Source organism: Capsella rubella, unplaced genomic scaffold (assembly GCF_000375325.1).
Source record: "Capsella rubella cultivar Monte Gargano unplaced genomic scaffold, Caprub1_0 scaffold_5, whole genome shotgun sequence".
In the NCBI taxonomy this organism is placed as follows: Eukaryota; Viridiplantae; Streptophyta; class Magnoliopsida; order Brassicales; family Brassicaceae; genus Capsella; species Capsella rubella.
The window spans coordinates 6,356,802-6,377,006 of record NW_006238919.1 but is presented as its reverse complement, the minus strand read 5'-3'; the positions used below and the strand labels follow the sequence as shown (position 1 = coordinate 6,377,006).

The following is a 20,205-nucleotide window of genomic DNA, read 5'->3' as shown; positions in this document are numbered from 1 at the left end:
TCTTTCTGATGCCTTGTAAGAATAAACTGTTTTTAGTTACTACTATAACTCTATTGATAGATTATAACTGTTAAAAGTACTAAAATAAAAGGAGAAAAAAAATATAACAAAAACTAGGCAAAACATAAGTAAAATCTATGCCAATATAAAAAATAGCAAATATATAATATAGGTTCAAATTTAAGATTTCAAAACAAAATATATAATAATTAAAGGATTTTCGTGTAAATATGTGTTTACTAACTATAATGGTTGCATAATATTCAAATATTTGATTACATAATGAACCACAAAAGACAAATATCAGTAAAAGCTCATTCAACCATTTGGATGGAAACTGAAACTAATAATATTTTTCATGTTACCAAATTCAACCATAGTAAGATGATGATATAGTATCTGAGTTAGTGTCTCTTTTGGCTATGATCAAGGTATTAGTAATGAAATTAATTAAATTTAACTACTAATCATGGTTTTTACTTCTTTTTTTAAATCTTGTGGACATGTTTATAACTTGTTTCCTTTATGGATTAGATGGAGGGCATCACAGAAAAACCTTATTGAATTGTGAATCTTCCTTCTCGAGTGATATGCTCTTTACATTAATTGTTCTATCTCAGTTTTACGATGTTATTTTGTAATGTTGTTTTTTTTATATATTCCGGCTTTGTGTTTTTCGTTGTTGAGTCCTTGTTTATATAAAATTTTGTAATTAGTATGAATTTTTATGTGTACAAAAAAAAAAAACCAATGATAATTTTTTTGTTAATTTAATCACCAACGTTACTTGCATTTTCTATGTTGATCAAACTATTAACAACCTAAACAATCAATTTAACTGTTGCAACAACACTCTCACAAATATGCTGATGGCCTTCAAGTTTGGTTTAACACTCACTCTTAATTATAATATTTAGCTATTATTTATTTTTTCAAAATAAGGATGCATCTGATGTTAAAAGACTTTTTTGGACTGAACAAAATTTTACATTTATTCAAAAAAAAAAAAAGGCATTGTAATAGTTTAATTCTATGATTGAAAAGCAAATTAAAGTATATTACATATTAAACAAATTTTATACAAAAGCGTCTGTAGTCCAACGGTTAGGATAATTGCCTTCCAAGCAATAGACCCGTGTTCGACTCCCGGCAGACGCATTTTTAATTTTTAATTATTAATTTTCCATAGGCCCATTTTCAGTGTATGGGCCGAGACAGGCTCTAGTAGGCCTTTTTGTGGCATATGATTTTTCTTCTCTTTTGGTTTCTGTTTGTTCTCTTTTGATTAATGATGTATAGATAATATGAAAAATGTTTTTCTAGAAATATGAATTTATTCAAAAACATAAACATCAACATTTACTTACAAATATGAATATTGAATAATTTTATTACATCTGTTATTTTCTACCATTTTAAAAATTTGTAATGTTAAGTTGTCACTTTTCTAACAAAGGATATCTTGGGAGATAAAAGTAATGGAAATTATATAATACCACTTGTATAGGCTGTTACAGTCTTTTAGAGTTTTTATTCGCAATATTAACTAGTAACATGAAATTATAGTAACATAAATTTAGGTTCTTTTTGTTTTGTTTTTGTTTGATAATGACCGTTTAGAATCTAAAAGATCTTTGAAAAAAATGATAAGGTTGTATTTTGATATTGACGACCCACCAAAAAGTTCATACATGGTGGATGATGGACCAATTGTCGATAGAAATTTTCCTTTGAAAATATTTAAATGAAATGAAACCCACACGGTTTCTAACAAAATATATGCAAACAATACAAAAAGTTAGGACAAATAAAATATATTTTCACATAGCATTCAAAAAGTTCCATTTAGTTAGATTTCACGAGTTTAAATCGTTTATCTCACATTTATTGGGAAAATAGCTATCCATATTAACAATACTAGCTAGTTTTGTACAAATGTTATATCTTTGTTTTAATTTTTCCGAGTATAATACTATAATATTTATATATGTAACTACTATGATGAAATTTGGTAATCACCGGGCTAATATCATCTATTACAAAAATAATAAATAATATTAAGAATAATATAAGGCATATGGACATATACTAAAGTGATATGTACTAATAATAGTGTTGCTTTACCACCTCAGAATTCAAATTTACATATTGCATATTATTAACAACATAGATTTTTATTATTTAGCCAAAGCAAGAAAAATTAATAATTCATTGAATGTCTAGTTTTTACCATTATCGTTTATTGTATCTAATTATATTACTTCCTATTTAACCAAAAAATAAAATAGGATTCATTGGACACTGGTGCTTAATGGGAAATACATATAATACGTCTTATTATTAATGATGTGTAAATTATATCCACACACTTGCCAAAAATGATTTAAAAATATAAAATAAATAAGATTAAATCTCAACTATCTAATTTCTTGTGATAGGAGGTTAATGGCGTTGGGAGGATCGGCTTAGCTTTGGTTTTAATGTTTTTAGTTTTGTTTTCTTGTTCGTTTGGCTTATCTCTGTTCTAGTTCTGTTTCCGAAAACGGTAATCGAAAACCCTAACCTGCTAAGATAATGTCAAATGTTAGAGTCATCAACATTTACTCGCCTATCCTAAACACAAAAATTGAGAAACAAAGATGGTGTGGGGATTGTAATTCAGTTTTCAATTAACCCAAAAAGAATGTAGCATATATTAAAAGATGTAGTTGACCGAAATATCGTCCAAAATCTGCTCAGACACTTGATCAAAAAAATATTAGCCTCTGAACATTTTGATAATTATGGGAGACTCAGATTTCAACATAATACTAGATTTGTTAAATGCGAACAATTACATATTATTTTTAACCATATGATAGGTATCTGTTTCTACACAACTTGTGAGTGTTGTTTGACACATCCTCTTACGCGACACATAATATATCAAATATTTTACTCAAGACTTGGTTGATTATTCATTTTGTTCTGGTAATCGAGTAAGAATTATTTTATATGAATTATTGTGTTCAAGTTTGTTTTCTTTAATTTATTTCTTATCTCTCAAAAAACAAAAATTAGCAAAAAAAAGTGTGATTGTGTCTTGGATTCAAATCCTATTTACAACACAGAAAATAATTTATTTACTGTTATTCTTTTACCTAAATAGACTATGAACTGAAGGTCTAAAACCTTTGATTATGTAAGTGACACCAAAATCACTATGTTTAAATGGTTATATAATGCAAACCCTTTCTCACATAATGTATCAAAACTATATATTTAATTTTCGTACCATTACATCAGATTAAATATATAACATTGGAGAGTGAATTATTCCATCAAAAAAAACCAATAAACACTTTACTCAAAGTGTCAGTCAAAGGTATACAACATTATGCATATATTTTCTTACATAGAGGTACAATATGATTCTCTTAAAGTCATTTCTATAGAATCGATACCTCTTTAACTGCCAAAACGGTTGGTTTTATGTTTTTTGTTATTTATAGTTAAGATTCCTACAAACTATATTTGGATTAATTATCACAATATTTTTTTTACTTTAAGAACATCATGAGAAATTATTGGCCGACAAAATATGCAATTTGGTTTTTGCCTTGTTATCGTGATTAAGGAACTTAATTAGAAAGAAAAAAAAATGCGTGAACAAGAAAAAGTTGAGTTTTCATGATTAATCATATTGAATAAAATGGAAGCAAAGCATCATGTCTTGTGTTATGTCTTCATACAAATACAACAAATGCTTCCCATTTATGTGGCTTCGGACACAAACCTTAAACCCAATAAGTGTGAGTGAATAATCTAATGTTTGTCAAATCGCCAACACGATCATATTCATTGCGCGTTACTTAGATTTGGATAATGTGGGCCTTTTGCTAATATATTTATAGACATCTTCATGTGTATATAAAAGTGGAACTAATAAAATGAGCTGTCTATGCAAATATTTCAAAAACTTTAGGATTACATTGTTTTTGTTGTGAAAATGTATTCAACGATGAACTAAAAAAAACTCAAATTAATATTACAAATTTATATATATATATAAAGAGAGAGACAGAGAGTAATTTCGATATTTACCACATGACTAATTTTTTAGGGTGAGTGTACTCGTCGAGTAATCGATTCATCGGAGTTTTTAATTTGTATAAAACATTATATTATTTTGACTACCAAATATAGGTGATTTATTAAATTTTGAGTTTTAAAGGGCACACAATACTTTGCGTAGTCTATTTTGTTATATTTTGTAGATACAGATTATATATATGAATCATTTGTCTACTTTCATAAAAGAAATGAGTCTATATCCATTGCGAATTTTAACATAACCATAGGCCATAGCTAGTCGTTATACGTCTCAACTCTAATATTGTCTTAAAATCTTGGAATTTTTTTTATGTTACTATTTACAAAAATTAATTATACATGTAATTTCTAACTATATACATATATATATATATATTTGTGAATTTGATTTTTCTTTTAGTGTTTTTAATTAGGGGAAACATAACACCACTATTGGGAGCAAGAGTCAACCTCAATGTCTTAAAGTCTTCACTGGACCAAATCATGTTACATCGTTTGAGAGGAGTCAACAAAATTTCTTCCCAATCGCCTGTTTGGGTTTAGTCTTTTGAAAGATAGGTTTAGTAATTTTACCCTTCTCTCTTGTTTGATTAGTCGGATGACTCATCGCCGTTAAATAGTTAACTAACATTGTTTCGATATATGTTGATTTTGGCGGATTTCATATAATTTAAGTTGGGAATTTGATTTTTTGTAAGTTTAAATTGCTATTTACCGGGTCTCATAATACCGCCAGCAAATAGTTTGGGTTACCTTTTGCTATTTTCTCGCATATAATTTGTTAAAAGTGAATTATTTGAGGAGAATGTATTATATATACATGAGTCATGACTCATGACCATGAGAAAATGATTTGTATGCCACGGACGTGACTACTGAAAACAGCAAGAAGTTACTAGGTAATGAGAAGATGGCAACGAAAACAAAACTTACTTAGAAATTTCTTAATTCTTCTTTTGCTAGTCCAAAACACAGTGTGCATTTACATGTATTGTCGAATTGATCATTTGTTGTTATGTGGCCAAAGTATTAGCCAGAACAACCCATAGTCAATTGTTTTATATGATTGATTACGATTGTTACATATAATGTAGCTATTTTGCAGCCCAATTTGAGTTATATATTTGGACCCTAATTTCCCATCATTGTAAATGCCAATGTACACATATTTTAATTTAAAACAGTTTAAGGTAAATATTTATATTTAATATGGGGTTTTATGAATATTCTGTTTTACTATAGATTAGACCAAAAAAAGTTTATGTACATTTTTATATGTGTGCAAAAACTTAATATAATTACATTGTTTGCATATAGACGAGACAAAAAAAAAGTATATAATTTATGTAATTTTTAATATGTGTGCATAAAAAATGAAATTATTACTTAATATGATTTTTTTTTCTAATAATGATTAGTTGTTGTTTTAATGTTAAAGTCTCGAGGGTCATTTCAATATAATGAACATAACCAATAAATATATTACCATGTGATACCCATTAATATGACCATCATGATTGTAATTATTATGATGTTAACGCTTGCTCAAAAAAACCCAAAATAGAGATATTATTTTCCTTGTTTACTTCTATATCCAGTGAATGTTCATGTTTCTTTTTCTTCCTTTTTCATTTCCTGGAAAAGTGGGCATTAATTAACTCTTTTATCAACCCAGAAAAATTACTCTTTCAAATTGTTTTATAAAAATAAATTGTTTAAAATCACAGAATGTATAACAAAGATTTAATATAATTGAATTACTACGTAGTTTCTACAAAATATTTTTTATCTTTAAAAAAATTTGAAACAAGCAAGGATAGAAACCTCAGAATTTTTATTTTTTTTTTACATTAAAGAGAATGATACATGTAAGCAAATTATCAGAAACAATAAAAAGATAAAACTTATTTTTTAAACGATTTTCATACTTCAAATTTATACTCCTCTAATTGTTTTGTTAAGATGGAGGTCTCCCACACTCGAACATGTTAATATCCTGTTCTAATTTATTTTAATAAATAAATAATTTCTTAATTAATTTTATAATTCATTAATAATATTTTATAATTCATTATGTAGTAATTAAATACGCATAAAACAATAACAATTCAATTAAACTAAAAATGTTCAATACTTTTTTTTTTAACTTTTTATTATTATTCAATTCTAATTACGAAAAAAAATTCCTAAGTAATTGTATGGTCAATCTTAATTTGGCTTAATCGATCTAGTTCATCTCCCAACATATTATAACCCAAATTTAGATAAAAATAGCCAGAAAGTTGATTGACTAAAGTAAAAGCATTCTAGGAAGAATTTTATATTGAAATATGTAAACCTTAAAGGCTATATACATTATCAGAATTATATGGTTATTTGCTTTATCTCTGAACTATCTCTAAGATATGGCTTTGCAAATTTCGACTAACTACCGTCAAAATGATTTCAAAAACAAAAATTATCGAAATAAATTTTAACAATGTATAAAATTACTGAATACATTTTATAACTTTAAAAGCATTTTGAATACATTTCTTTTTATCAAATTTGTGTTTAGTCATATTATAAATATTAAATACAAAAGTGAATTTTGGGAGCCAAGACATGACTGGTGTGGAGGTTCATAATTGAAAAGTGATTCCATAAACTTTTTGTAGATATTGGTGGAAAATGTTTACTTACTAGCTTCTTTTTGCTTTCAATGGAATCCACGTCATATTTGACTCTGTGCGTTTACAAAACACACATATGATACAAATACAATGCATAAATTCTTGAGATCAAATTACATTTTCACATGATTGTAGTCATTTGTTTCTTAAAATTTCACATTATAAACTTACGATAATACATGTTTCCTTCATTTAGACAAAACCAGTGACTTTGTTTGTGTTGAGGGCTGCATGCACATGTTTTCGAAGAAAAAAAAGTTTACCAGAAATGTCTACGTTGACCACTTTCTCTGTAAAGCTAGATTGTATATGTGAATTTTAATAATATCACCTTATATTATAATAACAACCATAAATTTAGTTTATAAATTCCAAATGAGATCTTATGATCTTTTCTTTTTGTTAAAGAGATCTTCCGATCATATAATAACATATCATAAGTTGTCCAAAACAAAAAACATATATATCCTACAAACTTGTAATATAAGTAGAAAGATCCAAGAAGAAATGGTTCACGTCTAAATGATCATCATGAACGAACTTGAGACGGTAGCTATTTTTCAATATTTCTTATACTATAAACTAGAATATCTTAAGATGAGAAAAAGTAAAACTAAAGCAATGTGAAACAGTGCAAGTCCACTTAGATTATAAAAAAAAAAATACGACACTGCCTAGATCTTTTGTAACCTCGATTTATTTAAATATAGAAATCAAGAATCACGTCCAAATATATGCATAATATCCCTTGAAATGTACTTAGTACTCTTCTCAAATGCTCGTTTTAAGAATCAATTATAAATTTGCTATTTTCATGATGGGATTTATAGATTTTGCCATTTTATCTAAAATTTTATGTATTTATTATTTTTAAGCTATAAAAATATGATTAATATATGTTTTACCTATTATTTTTGAGTTTAATCGATTCCATTTGGTTTTAAAGTTTAACACTCTCTTGGATTCTAAAAAGTTGATGCTTTGGGTTTTTTCACACATATTAAAATAAAATTAATTATTTATTTATAAATTAAATTTTGATAAAAAGAGAAAATATAAATCATTAGATAACTGTCACGTAAAGAAAAACATAGAGTAAAATTTTAGTTTTAACTTTTTAATCTACAAAATCAATCTTTTAGAAACAAAAAAAAATTATAAAACATCATACAATGTGAAACAGAGAAAGTATTTGTTATAAAATATGTATTTTAACAAAAATATTGGTAAAAAACAAAAATTAAGTGTTCAAAAATGAAAAATTCACAAGATTTTAGCAATAATGTTATCTTCGTAAAATTTACCTTATAAATTGGCATTGTTCGTAAGAATCTCTTGTTTTGCTCAAGAAATAGAAATAAGTGAGAACATTACGAGTAGTCGTATCACACAATTCAGAGTCCTATTTTCTTAAAAAAAAATATAAGAGTATTTTTTGTTTGTGTGAGTTGATAGCTTTAAGCCCCAATATTGATAGAGAGATTCTTATTTTTGTCGTAGGTCTTTGATCTAATGTCCAAAATTTTCTACGAAGACAATAATGAAAATGCATATACGTTACAAAAACATGGCAAGAAAACTAAATGCAAATAGCATTCTTCTCGGTATAGACTTTTATGTAGTGTGAAATGGTTGTAAATGTCAAAGACATTATAAACTTGTTTCGTCTTTGTGTAAAAGACAAGAAAAATGCTGTTGTATCCATTGACAACACGAAAGAAGAAAACAAACATACTCCAAGAAATTGAGACCCAGCAAGTACGTAAACTACGGTATTGGTCACTGCACCAAACCCTTGAGATGCTATTGTTTGGTACTTACTTAGTAGGAACAGTAAATAAATAGTTCTATCACTGTAATAACTATTTAGAAAAAGAAAAAAACTTTTGTTGAAAACAGATTTTTAATTTTTTGGTTGTATTTAGCAATCTAAAGTTATACTATTTCATTTCTTATCTTTAACTAACCTTTATCTTATTTAATTTTACAAATTATTCCGCGAATACCGGTCCAAAATAGAAACGGATTACATAAATAAGTATGAATCACTTATTGCTTTATTAATATGGACATTAATTTTCTTACAGTATATATTTTGTTTTTAGTGCTAGCATTTTTTTTTAGAACTTAAAATTATTAGAGGATTTGGATACTAAATGTGGAAGTTACCACCATTTTATGGTTTTTAAAACTACAATTTGTTTTAAATTGGAATGTCCATTTCATTAGTCTACTATGTAGTGCAATCATCTAAACCTTCACAATATTATTATTATAATTTCTAAATATTCAAAAATAATAAATCTATAAAAATTTAGAAAAAATGACAAAACTAAAAATAACAGTTTCTTGTAATTAATTCCGTTACAAAAAACGGTAAATTAAATGTTTTACTTGTAAAGTCTACGATTTAGGATTATTTTGTTTGTAATTTTTAAAGAAATTTGGGTATAATTGATACACATCTACAATTTACTAAAATAATCCTGGTATAATAAGTGATATCCAGTTATATTATAGTACAGTTTATTAATAAATTAATAAACCCTAATGAATTAATATTAAAAGAAAAAAATGAAAACAATAATAGAAAATTTTGGGTGGGGTTATCAACTTTTGTAGAATATATTGGATACTGAAGGTAAAAAGATGTTGAAAGCTCTCTATATGACAGGCACATCCATAAAGCAGTCCATGAAGTTTCTTCACTACTTTTATAACTCTCCTCTCTTACTTACTCCTCTCCACTTAACCCATCTCTCTCTGTTCTTCTCTGTTTTGCTCTCTCCTCACACTTGTTTACATAATCTAAACATCTCTTAGTTTAGCTTCAGTTTTAGTAAGGAACATGGACCAAAGCAATGCTCTTCTTAGCTGGGCTTACTTCTCTCATGGAAAGGTATAGACTTTTTTTCTCTGTATCCTCTGTTTCCTCTGTTTTCTTGCATTGTGTCCACTGTTTTGCTTAGATCTACGCATAATGTGTGTCCAAAATCATGAATTTCTTGTGTCTTCTTCTTTGTTTGTGTATTAAAAACCGAACCTTTAACCAAAGTCAAGTTTCATACTCTGTAACTGGGTTACTCGAATTACACTTGGAATTTTATACATTCATCAATTTCTTAGCTTGATTCTGTATAATGGGTGTTCTTAATCTTAGTTTTTTAGCTTAAATTTCACATTTTTGTGTGTAAATTAGTCGGAAAAGACAAGACTTTGAAGAAATTTTGCTTAATTTGTGACCAAAAGCTCTAATTTTGATATGAATCTGCATGTTCTGTTTGTAAATTAGATGTAAAAAAGACGAGATTTTTGGGAAACTTGGGTGTCTCTGCGCTTGTCATTTGTAGCCAAAAGCCCTAATTGTGATATGAATCTGTAAATGAAAGCTCAAATTTTTAGTGGTTTTCTCTGTTTCTCTGTCTGATTGTTTTGTGTTTCTCTGTTGATTTGTTTAGACAACGGAAGAGTTAAGACAGACTCTTGTGTACACTACACTAGAGCTAGAACAAACGAAGCTCGTGGCTCAAGAGGAACTAAGGAAGAGAGATGAACAATTAATCCATCTTGAAGATGTTTTAACCAAAACCCTCAAAGAAAGAGACGAAGCGTTAGAGAAATGTCATCATCTCATCATCAACAATCTCTTGCTTCAACAGAAACAACATCAGAATCAGAAACAAGAACTTATCACTCCTCCTTTATCTGGAGCTTCAAGTATTATTGAAGACGAGCAAGTTCAGCCTCAGCCTCAGCTTAACTCCAACAAGAGCTTTTCGTCTTCAGACACCGAAGAGAGCATAATGTCACCATCAGTAATCGATCCGGTGATGATGAACCAACAACAAATTGAAGTCTCAGGAGATGAGATGATGGCTACATTGTTACCTGAAAAGCCACTTCCTGAAAAGGGAAAACTCTTACAAGCTGTTATCAAGGCTGGTCCTTTGCTTCAGACACTTCTCTTAGCCGGTCCTTTACCTCAATGGCGTCATCCTCCACCACCACTTGAGACCTCTGAGATCCCTCCAGTCACCATCCCACCACCTCAGTTTCAGAACAATGGTTGTGGTAACACCAACAAGAAAAGGGCATTCTCAATCTCAGATGAAACATACTCAGAAACTAAGTATCAGAAAGTTCTTCTCCATTAACAAGAAACTACGCCGGATCGAGCTGCTACTGATCTATTTTTCTCCTTACTCAACAAAAGTACTAATATATAGTCTTCTAATATACCAATACACAGATCACTTTCAGTATTAGGGTTCTAGTGAGAGTGATCTTTTTTAGTCAGTTTGTTGTAGATAGAGCTTGATTTTAAAGTTTGTGAGGAGAGTGTGAATCTGATCCATTTAGGGTTTAGATTTAGAGAGTGATGGGAATGAAACTCCCCTGGTTTAACTCAAAAACTCAAACTTGAGTTTTTTTTTTTTACCAAGTGTGAGAGTTTTGCTTATTTGCTTTTCTTTTTGTTTTGCTGATTGATTTGTTTTGTTTCCTAAACCCAATTACACATCCATGTTTTGGCTCCATGAATGTAAAACTATTGGGATGTTTTGTTTTTTTCCAATTTGTTATCATCTATGTTCATTTCCCTTGGTGTAAAATACTAAAGATTTATTGGAGATTTATACTAGTGAAATGGAATATGATGTCTATGATTGGCTTAAGATGTCTATATTTTGTCTTGTGATTTGGAAACTTCAAAAGTATATTGACAACAAAAAAGTTTAATTTAAGGTATGTTAATGCAATGTTAAATAATTGCTTTTTTTCAATGGAGATGGGTGAGAAGTGGGAACCAAAAAGTCGAAGGGTAAGCCAACCACCAAAAAGGATTTGATGTTTTTTTTTTTGGTTGGGTCCTGAAGATCTAAAACCAGATCTTCTGTCTATTAGCATGGGCCTCTCCTAATTTATTTTTTGTTGTTGTTTAATTAAGTTTCTCCCATTTGGTCATTCAAAAAGATTCATCCAAGATTCTTGTTTATTTATGATATTAAGAGAGTCTAAGAGCAACATTATCAATAGGCTAAATTTTGTTTTTAGGAATAGTTTATTTTTAAATTAGGAAAATTAAGAGTTAAGAGTTGTATTTTTGTTTTTAGTTTTTAGGTAACTTTAATGGTAGGCTCTTAATTTGGGGTTTTTAGGAAAACAATATATTGATTTAAAAATAAAATAAAAATAAAAATTGTAATTTTAGAAAAGTTAATAATTATTGTAAATGAGAAATTTTAAAACATACATGAGGTATTTAAAATATAAATAACTTAAAGCACAATAGTTTTACACTTGATTTATAAAAAAATTTGTCCATATATGATCGACCAAATCCTTTTTCAATTGCTGATGCATAGCTCGATCACGAAATCGAGTTCTATTAGCCATCATATCAACAAAATTTGAAGGCATTTTGTAGAATATGTGAAAGCCACCCGTGTATATCTGGCAGATTCCGCTTGTTCGAATTCAGTGACATCAAACTGAGTATACATATCTCGTTCATCTTCTACTATCATATTTCTGAAGTACTATACATGCTTGCATAATCTTTTCAATTTTATTAATTTAAAATATGGCTAAGAGACCACCATTAATCTTGTTAACGGTAGACTTATGATATTCCAAAATCATGTTCAAATACGGATATAAATCGATTATCGAAATTTAGATTCGTTATATATCTTACTTGTTTTGAGTTGGTTAGTTTCCTAGAAACCGATTTTTCGGATGATAGATAGACATATAATATTTCGACAGTGTTTTGTATTTTTGTAAGATTTTTTTAATGTTTAAAATAATAAATAAACCGCGGAATTTGATTATAAATAGAACAACAAATAGTGAGATAGAATCTTATTAACAAATATAACTTATTTATCAATCAGTGGAGAAAAATTTGTTCAAGATTAGGATAATTACATACAAAAATATATTTGTATATGTATAATTTAGGAACGAAGTGCTCAAGGAAATCTACATGCGTACCATCATAAGTATTGCGAGGGTCATTTCACTTGTGCTAATTGTAGTATCATATGCTATTATGCTTCAAAAAACTCAATAACTTACTCTTATGTAATGCAATTTAATAATATATATTCATGTACTAATGGTTATGATTAATCATACTTAAGGGAAAAGTTAAGAGTGGTTATATTATATTAGATTGTATAGTCTCTATTCAATTGGTCTTTACCTTAAAGCAAAAGGCCAAATAACTTGGTGTTGCTTACAAATTATTTCAGGACTACTAAATTACTTTTTTTTTCTTTTCTTTCTTTTTTCAGACAAGAAAAATTTCGATTGTACGAGAAAATCTTGTTTTTTTCTTTTCGTTTAATGCCCTACAAGTCATGATTATACTTATTTTATTCTTTTACTAACACATTAACGAAGCTTACCAATGGGAAAATGATACTCATATAAGTGCGTATGTGTATATGTATAATATTTTTTATGTTTTTACAAACTAATACGTTTTAGCAAAAAAAAATTAAATTATTTTCCTCACTTTTCTAATAATTCATTTTTTATAATAAATATTATTTAAGTACAAAAAATGATTTATTAGAAAACTGAGGAAAATATTTTAATTTTTAAAATTAACTATTTTCCTTATGAATGTATATGTTACATTGTTACTAAACTTTAGAAGAATTTATATGTGACTGTTCTTAAGAATATAGTATTATCTGTCGTTCATAGAAAATCAAAATCTTTAAAGAAGATATACTAGAATCGGATCCGCGCTACAGCGCAGAGGAAAATTATCGAACTATTGTTAATAGGTTTTAATTTACTAAACCTCGACAAAAAAATGATACATATGTATTTCAAAATTTGTTTTTTTACGAATATATCATTTTTATATTATGATTTTGGTAACTAATTTTTCTAATAAGTTTATATTGAATATTATCCAAAAACAATAGTGAGTATGGTTAGTGTATGTAGATGTGTTAAGTAAATGGAGTTGGTTATGGTGAATCATACATGTCTGTAACAGATATATGTTTTGAATGACCAAACTGTAACTAATTGCATTCGTAAAAATATTATTGATTATTCGTTCTACTATATAATTGTGAGTTTAACAAAATAACTCATGAATTTTTGTATAGCTTGATACATTACATAGTTTATCAGTAAAACTTATTTGTATTCTAAATTCGATTTAATTAATATTTGAATAGTATGCTTCGTTAATAAGATTTTGTATGTACCATTGTTAAAATTTGATTTAGTTATGTTCTTAATGACCCGTAAGAATGAATTTTTTTGCATATAATTTATTTTGGTATTATAAAATATTTAATTGTAAAACTTAAGTGGTTTGTATCAGGTTCTGATCCGTTGCAAAAATATTTTGACCCGTTGCATAATATTTTAAATATTCTATAATTTTTTTTTTTTAACACAGATCTGCAATATATTAATAAAGACTAGAATAGTCATTGTTTACAGCATCAAGAATAACAGAAGGGATAGAGTGATGGTAAACAAAATCAGAAATAGAAAAACGTTGAAGTTTTGCAAGACAATCTGCAAGATTGTTGAGCTTTCTAGGAATCCAGTTAAAACGAATATTCTATAATTTTTTATATTTGAATATTTTAAAGATTTCAAAAATATTAAAATATTTTGAAACTTTAAAAAAATTTATATGCTCAAATAAACAACTTAATTAATCCAAACAAAATTTTTAAAATTAAAAGGCCAAAAAGTTAACTTCATGATTATTCATAGTTAGAAATACAATGGTTTCAGGTAGAGACTCAACAATTTAATATGATTCTGCATATTTCTCTTGTGTGGCAAATACAAAAAGACAATGGCTTCACAACAGTTTCAGCGAATACGAGTCACATTAGAAAATGGCACAGGTACTGCTTTGACAGCAGCTTTTTTGGCTTTATCTGGTACTCCAAAAACATTCCAAAACCTCAGAGTCTCGTCCGCTGCTGCTGAAGCTACGGTACAACCATCCGGACTCTGAGCCATGTATAGAACGCGTGATGTATGACCAGTCAGCTCAGCCATTTTCACCATGGATGGGTACTTCCAAAGAGTAAGCTGGTTCTCAGTAAAACCATGTGAGCTAAGCAACTCTCTTTCATTCTTGCTCCATATCAAAGAACAAACTTGAGAGCCAGTTTCTACCGAGTTCAAGCAAGCTCCTGTACTAGTATTCCAGAACTTTATCATCCTATCTCCATCACCGCCACCAGTTGCAAGTAAATTCGTTTGGAAAGGACACCAAGCAAGAGCTTTAACTGCAGATGTGTGTTCCTCAAGCCTGTGCAGCCATTGTGTAGAAGAAGAACGGTCCCATACATGAACCACATTGTCATTTCCACCACTTGCTAAATACTGTCCAGATCCTGACCACTTCAACCCGCAAACTTCTAAAGTGTGACCCCTGTAACTTTGCACAACATGTGATCTAGCTCGTACATCGTTGTTGATGACCTTCCCATCCATTCCTCCCGTTGTTAAGATATGACTGTTCCACGCCAATGATCCTACTCTTTCCTGGTGGCCACCCTTTAACGTTCTCAGTTTACGTTTTGTGACACAATCCCAAATCTGGACTTCAGAGTTGTCAAGCCCAACTGCAAGATTACAACCATCTAGTGCCCAGTTGATACTTGTGACAGGCCCCTTCTCTTCATCAACACTCATAAGCTCAGAAGCAGAACCTGTAGAAGCATCCCACAGATAAACAGTATGATCCAACGCAATGGCTAAAACATTAGCACTGCCCCAGTCAAGCAAGTTAAGATAGAAGTTATCCCCAATGTCAGGTACATCCAACATTCTCTCCCAAGTCTGAGGGATGTATCTACGCGGCTTTAAAGGTTTAGGCTGTTGGTCAAGCCAAGAAACAGAGTGAAGTTTGTGAAGAGATCCCACTGGAGCTTGAGGTTTGTTCCTGAAGGCAAGGATCCGTGAGCGATTCAGATTCATCGTCTCAGCCAATTGTTTCCTGTAGGCTTCTCTTGATGGTGAAGTACTTACCTTTGTTGCCTGGTCTTTCTCGTTTCTTCCTTCGGTAAGCGCATAGTGAGCATAGTCAAAATCCATAGCTGATCTGTTTGGTATAAATCTGTCCCACTGGTGAAAACATACAAAACAAACTCAGTTAGTACAATTCATCATCAAGAAACGATTTTTATGAAACACATCATCAAAGAAACGATTTTTACGACAATTCATCATCAAGTAAAGATTTTTACGACAGTTTATCATCAAGACACGATTTTTATGACAACACATCATCAATAAATCGATATTTACGACAATTCATCATCAAGACACGATTCTTAAGACACAATTCATCATCAAGAAGCGATTTTTACGACACGACAAGGTTTATGACAAAACCAATTGTATGAAAGACTAATGTTTTGACGGAACTGATGTTTTTAAAGCAAAGCAAGTTCGAAACCCTAAATCCTGAAGAACAGAGCAAAACCCACAAAATTCAAAACCCTAAATTTTAAAGATACTTACGTTTTCTTTGGAAGTTTTCTTGGGGAGATAGCTTCGTTGAAGTGGGCATCGAGCTTGCGCCTTCAAGTGTGAAGAAGTGTTCATACCTGAATCCATTATACAAAAATCACAAAAGAAAAAACAACAACGACGATGTATAGCGATTGGTTAACGAAACGGGTTAGAGAAGATCTAAAATTAGAAACGAAACGTAATTAAACAGATCCTGCAGAGAATGAAGCGTTAGTAAAAAAATCGGATCGAGAGAGAGAGAGAAGAGTTGTTTCGTGGCTGATGATATAATGAGAGAGGAGAAACGTAGATTGAATTTGATGGAAAAGGTTATGGAAAACTTTAGGGTTATTTATACGAGATGTTAAATGGGCCGATGATGTATATTGAATCTTAAGGCCCATTAAGTAAGTTGTGTAATAAACAACATTAGGTTTCTTCATTCATTCTTAATATGATGATTAGTTGTAAATATAGAAAATACTAAATCTAGTAATACAAATGCCAGCCCACTTCAAGCCAACTTTTTACCACCAATGTGATCACTAATTTTATTAGTTTATTAGACAAAAAAATAAATAACTTTACAAAGTGTTATCTTGAGAGTTAAGGCAAAAAAATTATAAACTTAGGATAGATTAGAGCAGTTAAAAAATATATTTCAAGAATTTGATCGTAAATTTGGATTACAAGCTATCTAAAACCTCCTAACCTTGGGGTCTCCAGACAGACACTTTAAGCTAATTTAGGGGAAGAAAAAATTGTATCAAATTAAACCTTAGCTTTCACTTTAATTTAGCAAAGCAAATTCTCCATAGAAAAAGTTTTTTGACAGATACTTTACAAAGACCAAAAGAACAAGAAATTAACCTAAACTTCACAAATGGAAAAATCCTTTGAAAACCAAAATTCAAAGACTCAAGAAACATAATTTACACAAAATTTTGATCCCAAATTCTACGGTGTGAATTCATGGACGATACGACTATCTACCTGAGTGGTGATTGCCGTGTATCGTTCTTCAACATCTCTTCTCAAGGATTGTTCGAGAACCTAAATTCGCCTGATGTGATTTTCGAGTACTCGTTGCCTCTCTTGGAGATGCAAATACTAGTTATATTCTTCGCCATTGTCATGTCTCACATGTTCCTCAGACGCTTAGGCATATCCCCGATCGCTTCCTATATGATGGTAAGCATCTTTCCTTGTATGTAACTTGACAAAACACGTACACATAAGAGATTTGTGGTTTTTAGGAAAACAAAACTAGATGTACGTACGTAACTTGACATGCACGTAAATAATGTTTAACGACTATAGAAGAAAGCTTTCTAAAAATGAATTCTTATTACGTAAATTTATGTGCATGCAGGCTGGAATAGTTCTAGGGCCTCAGCTATTCAATGTACTAGAGAGATCTTCAAGAAAATTATCTGTGGATCCTGCCTTGGATGGATCCGCGATGTTAAGAAGCATCTCGGTGTTTGGAACCATAATGTTTACGTTTTTGATGACCGTTAGAACCAGCCGACGAGTGGCCTTCCATAGCGGGAAATTGCCCGTCGTGATCGGGATTGTATCCTTCTTTGTTCCTTTGTTCGGTCTAGGTTTACAAAACCTTTTCTCTGATAGCATTGATCCTCACTACATGCCGCTAGATAAAGCTTTGGGCGAGCGCACTGCGATCATCATAACCCAATCTGCTATACTTTTACCTTCTACAACATATATTTTACTAGAGCTCAAGATACTCAACTCTGAGCTTGGCCGCCTTGCGTTGTCAGCATCTATCATTAACGACATCTTGGGGATATTTTCCATGGTACTCGCTTCTCTTCAGGCGACCTACACGCATGTTTCACATCTAACAGCCTATCGTGACTTTATCGCGGTGATCATCTTCCTTCTCATCGTCTTTCTTGTTTTTAAACCGGCCGTGCAATGGATCATAGACCGCACACCTGAAGACAAGCCCGTGGAGAATATGTACGTTGACGTCGTGATTATAACCGCATTGGCCTCTGCGGCTTATTTTGTGTTCTTTAACATGAAGTACATCTTAGGACCGTTAATGATCGGTCTCATCATACCGGAAGGTCCGCCCTTAGGATCTGCCCTAGAGGCCAAGTACGAGAAGCTCACAATGAACGTGTTCTTACCAATCTCAATCACAGTCAGCGCGATGAGATGTGATGGAATAAGTATCTATAACCAGTTCAATGACATCTTCTTCAACATCTTCTTAACATTCCTAACACTTTTCTTGAAACTAGTCTCATGCTTTGGACCTTCCTTGTACTACAAGCTACCTCTTAATGAATCAATGGCTGTTTCTCTCATCTTGAGCTACAAAAGTTTCCATGATTTTGTTCTCTATGAAGCTGTTTTAGACGACAAGGTAATGTCTTACCCCCACAAACCAATCTATGATTTTTATTTTCCTTCATCTAAAACATATTTTTATCATTTACTTTTGCAGTATATATCGCAAGCCACTTACGCCTTCTTGATCATTTTTTCGCTACTAAACGCTGGGATTGTCCCTATGGTGTTAAGGAGCATGTACGACCCGAAACGAAAGTACGTTAATTATCAGAAGAGGGACATATTGCATCTTGAACCTAACTCCGATCTTCGAATTCTAACTTGTTTGCATAAACCTGAAAACGTCTCGGAGACCATTGCATTTCTCCAATTGTTATCTTCTCCAAACCTAGACTTTCCCATGGCGGTCACAGTTCTTCACCTGGTGAAGCTCGCTGGTCAGATCAACCCAATCATGGTACCACACAACAAGAACTTGAAACGGCTTAACCACAACTCATACATCCATACGGCAAACCTTGCTTTCAGACAGTTCATGCTAGAAAGCTTAGAGTCCGTAACCGTGACAACGTTCACCGCGTTTTCGCATGAGAACTTGATGCACGAAGATATTTGCACACTCGCACTTGACCAGTCTACATCGATGATTGTTCTTCCCTCGGGGAGGAAATGGACCATGGATGGGATGTTTGAGTTTGACGACAATGCCATAAGAAATTTAAACCAGTCATTGCTAGACCGTGCACCTTGTTCTATAGGCATACTAGTGGACCGTGGACAGTTCTCACGGAAAAGCATTGTATCGAGTAAAAAAAAATACAACATTGATGTTGGTGTGATATTCATTGGTGGCAAAGATGACCGAGAGGCACTAGCACTGGTGAAAAAGATGAAACATAACACGAGGGTCAGTGTAACCGTGACCCGACTTGTATTTAAGCAAGAAGCAAAGCCAGATTGGGATTACATTTTGGATAATGAAGGTTTAAAGGATATAAAGGTTCCAGAAGAAAACAATGACATTGTTTATACAGAAAGGATTGTGACCAGTGGTGCTGAGGTAGTCACCGTTGTCCGATCGCTAGCGGAAGTGTACGATCTTATGGTGGTCGGGAGAGATCATGATATGACATCAAAAGAATTGTTAGGACTAATGGAGTGGGTTGAACTACCAGAGTTAGGTGTCATTGGGGATTTGCTTGCAGCTAAAGATCTCAACTCTAATGTTTCGGTTTTAGTTGTTCAACAACAACAACAACAAGTGTGACACGTTTTGACCCATAGGATTGTGCATTCTTGTAGGACTTAATTAGAAGATTTATGTAAAGTAGTCATTCATTTTATTTGTATATTACTATACATTCATAGAAACATTGTGTGAGGTTAGAAAAAAAAAAAAAAAAAAAAAAAGAAACACAAAATTTGTAAAAAAATTACGTTTAGATATTGAATTCAATAGAATAAATAAATACGAAATATTTTCAAATGAGTAAATCAAACTCATTTTATTATTTGTTTTACATAAACATGTTAAAAATAAGCATAAACTAATCTCTAATGGTTTTGTATGTCCCATTTGTTTTGGCTTGTTTTAGCTTTTTCT

General features: G+C 30.8%; 3 protein-coding genes and 1 non-coding gene across 5 annotated transcripts; 3 read left to right on the top strand and 1 right to left on the bottom strand.

Annotated features, from left to right (window-relative positions):
- The first annotated feature begins 1,086 nt into the window (after positions 1–1,086).
- Positions 1,087–1,158, top strand: TRNAG-UCC. Its single transcript has one exon. It is a non-coding gene; the product is annotated as a tRNA-Gly (tRNA).
- Positions 1,159–9,450: 8,292 nt separating this feature from the next.
- Positions 9,451–11,357, top strand: LOC17885982. Its single transcript, XM_006291682.2, has 2 exons — positions 9,451–9,663; positions 10,223–11,357. The coding sequence occupies exons 1-2, from the start codon at positions 9,613–9,615 to the stop codon at positions 10,916–10,918; spliced, it is 747 nt and encodes a 248-aa protein (XP_006291744.1). The 5' UTR covers positions 9,451–9,612; the 3' UTR covers positions 10,919–11,357.
- Positions 11,358–14,481: 3,124 nt separating this feature from the next.
- LOC17886983 (cell division cycle 20.1, cofactor of APC complex) lies at positions 14,482–16,579 on the bottom strand. 2 transcript variants are annotated; one of them, XM_006291056.2, is made up of 2 exons: positions 16,287–16,579; positions 14,482–15,887 (listed from the first exon to the last, which is right to left on the bottom strand). In XM_006291056.2, the coding sequence occupies exons 1-2, from the start codon at positions 16,380–16,382 to the stop codon at positions 14,622–14,624; spliced, it is 1,362 nt and encodes a 453-aa protein (XP_006291118.1). In that variant the 5' UTR covers positions 16,383–16,579; the 3' UTR covers positions 14,482–14,621. The 2 variants fall into 2 exon arrangements, with proteins under 2 accessions (XP_006291118.1, XP_023638298.1); XM_023782530.1 differs by lacking the exon at positions 16,287–16,579 and having other exon boundaries at positions 14,482–15,705; positions 15,792–15,881.
- Positions 16,580–17,249: 670 nt separating this feature from the next.
- On the top strand, positions 17,250–19,869 carry LOC17885516 (cation/H(+) antiporter 10). Its single transcript, XM_023783128.1, has 3 exons — positions 17,250–17,468; positions 17,650–18,675; positions 18,757–19,869. Exons 1-3 carry the CDS (start codon positions 17,250–17,252, stop codon positions 19,867–19,869), a joined length of 2,358 nt encoding a protein of 785 aa, XP_023638896.1.
- Positions 19,870–20,205: the final 336 nt, after the last annotated feature.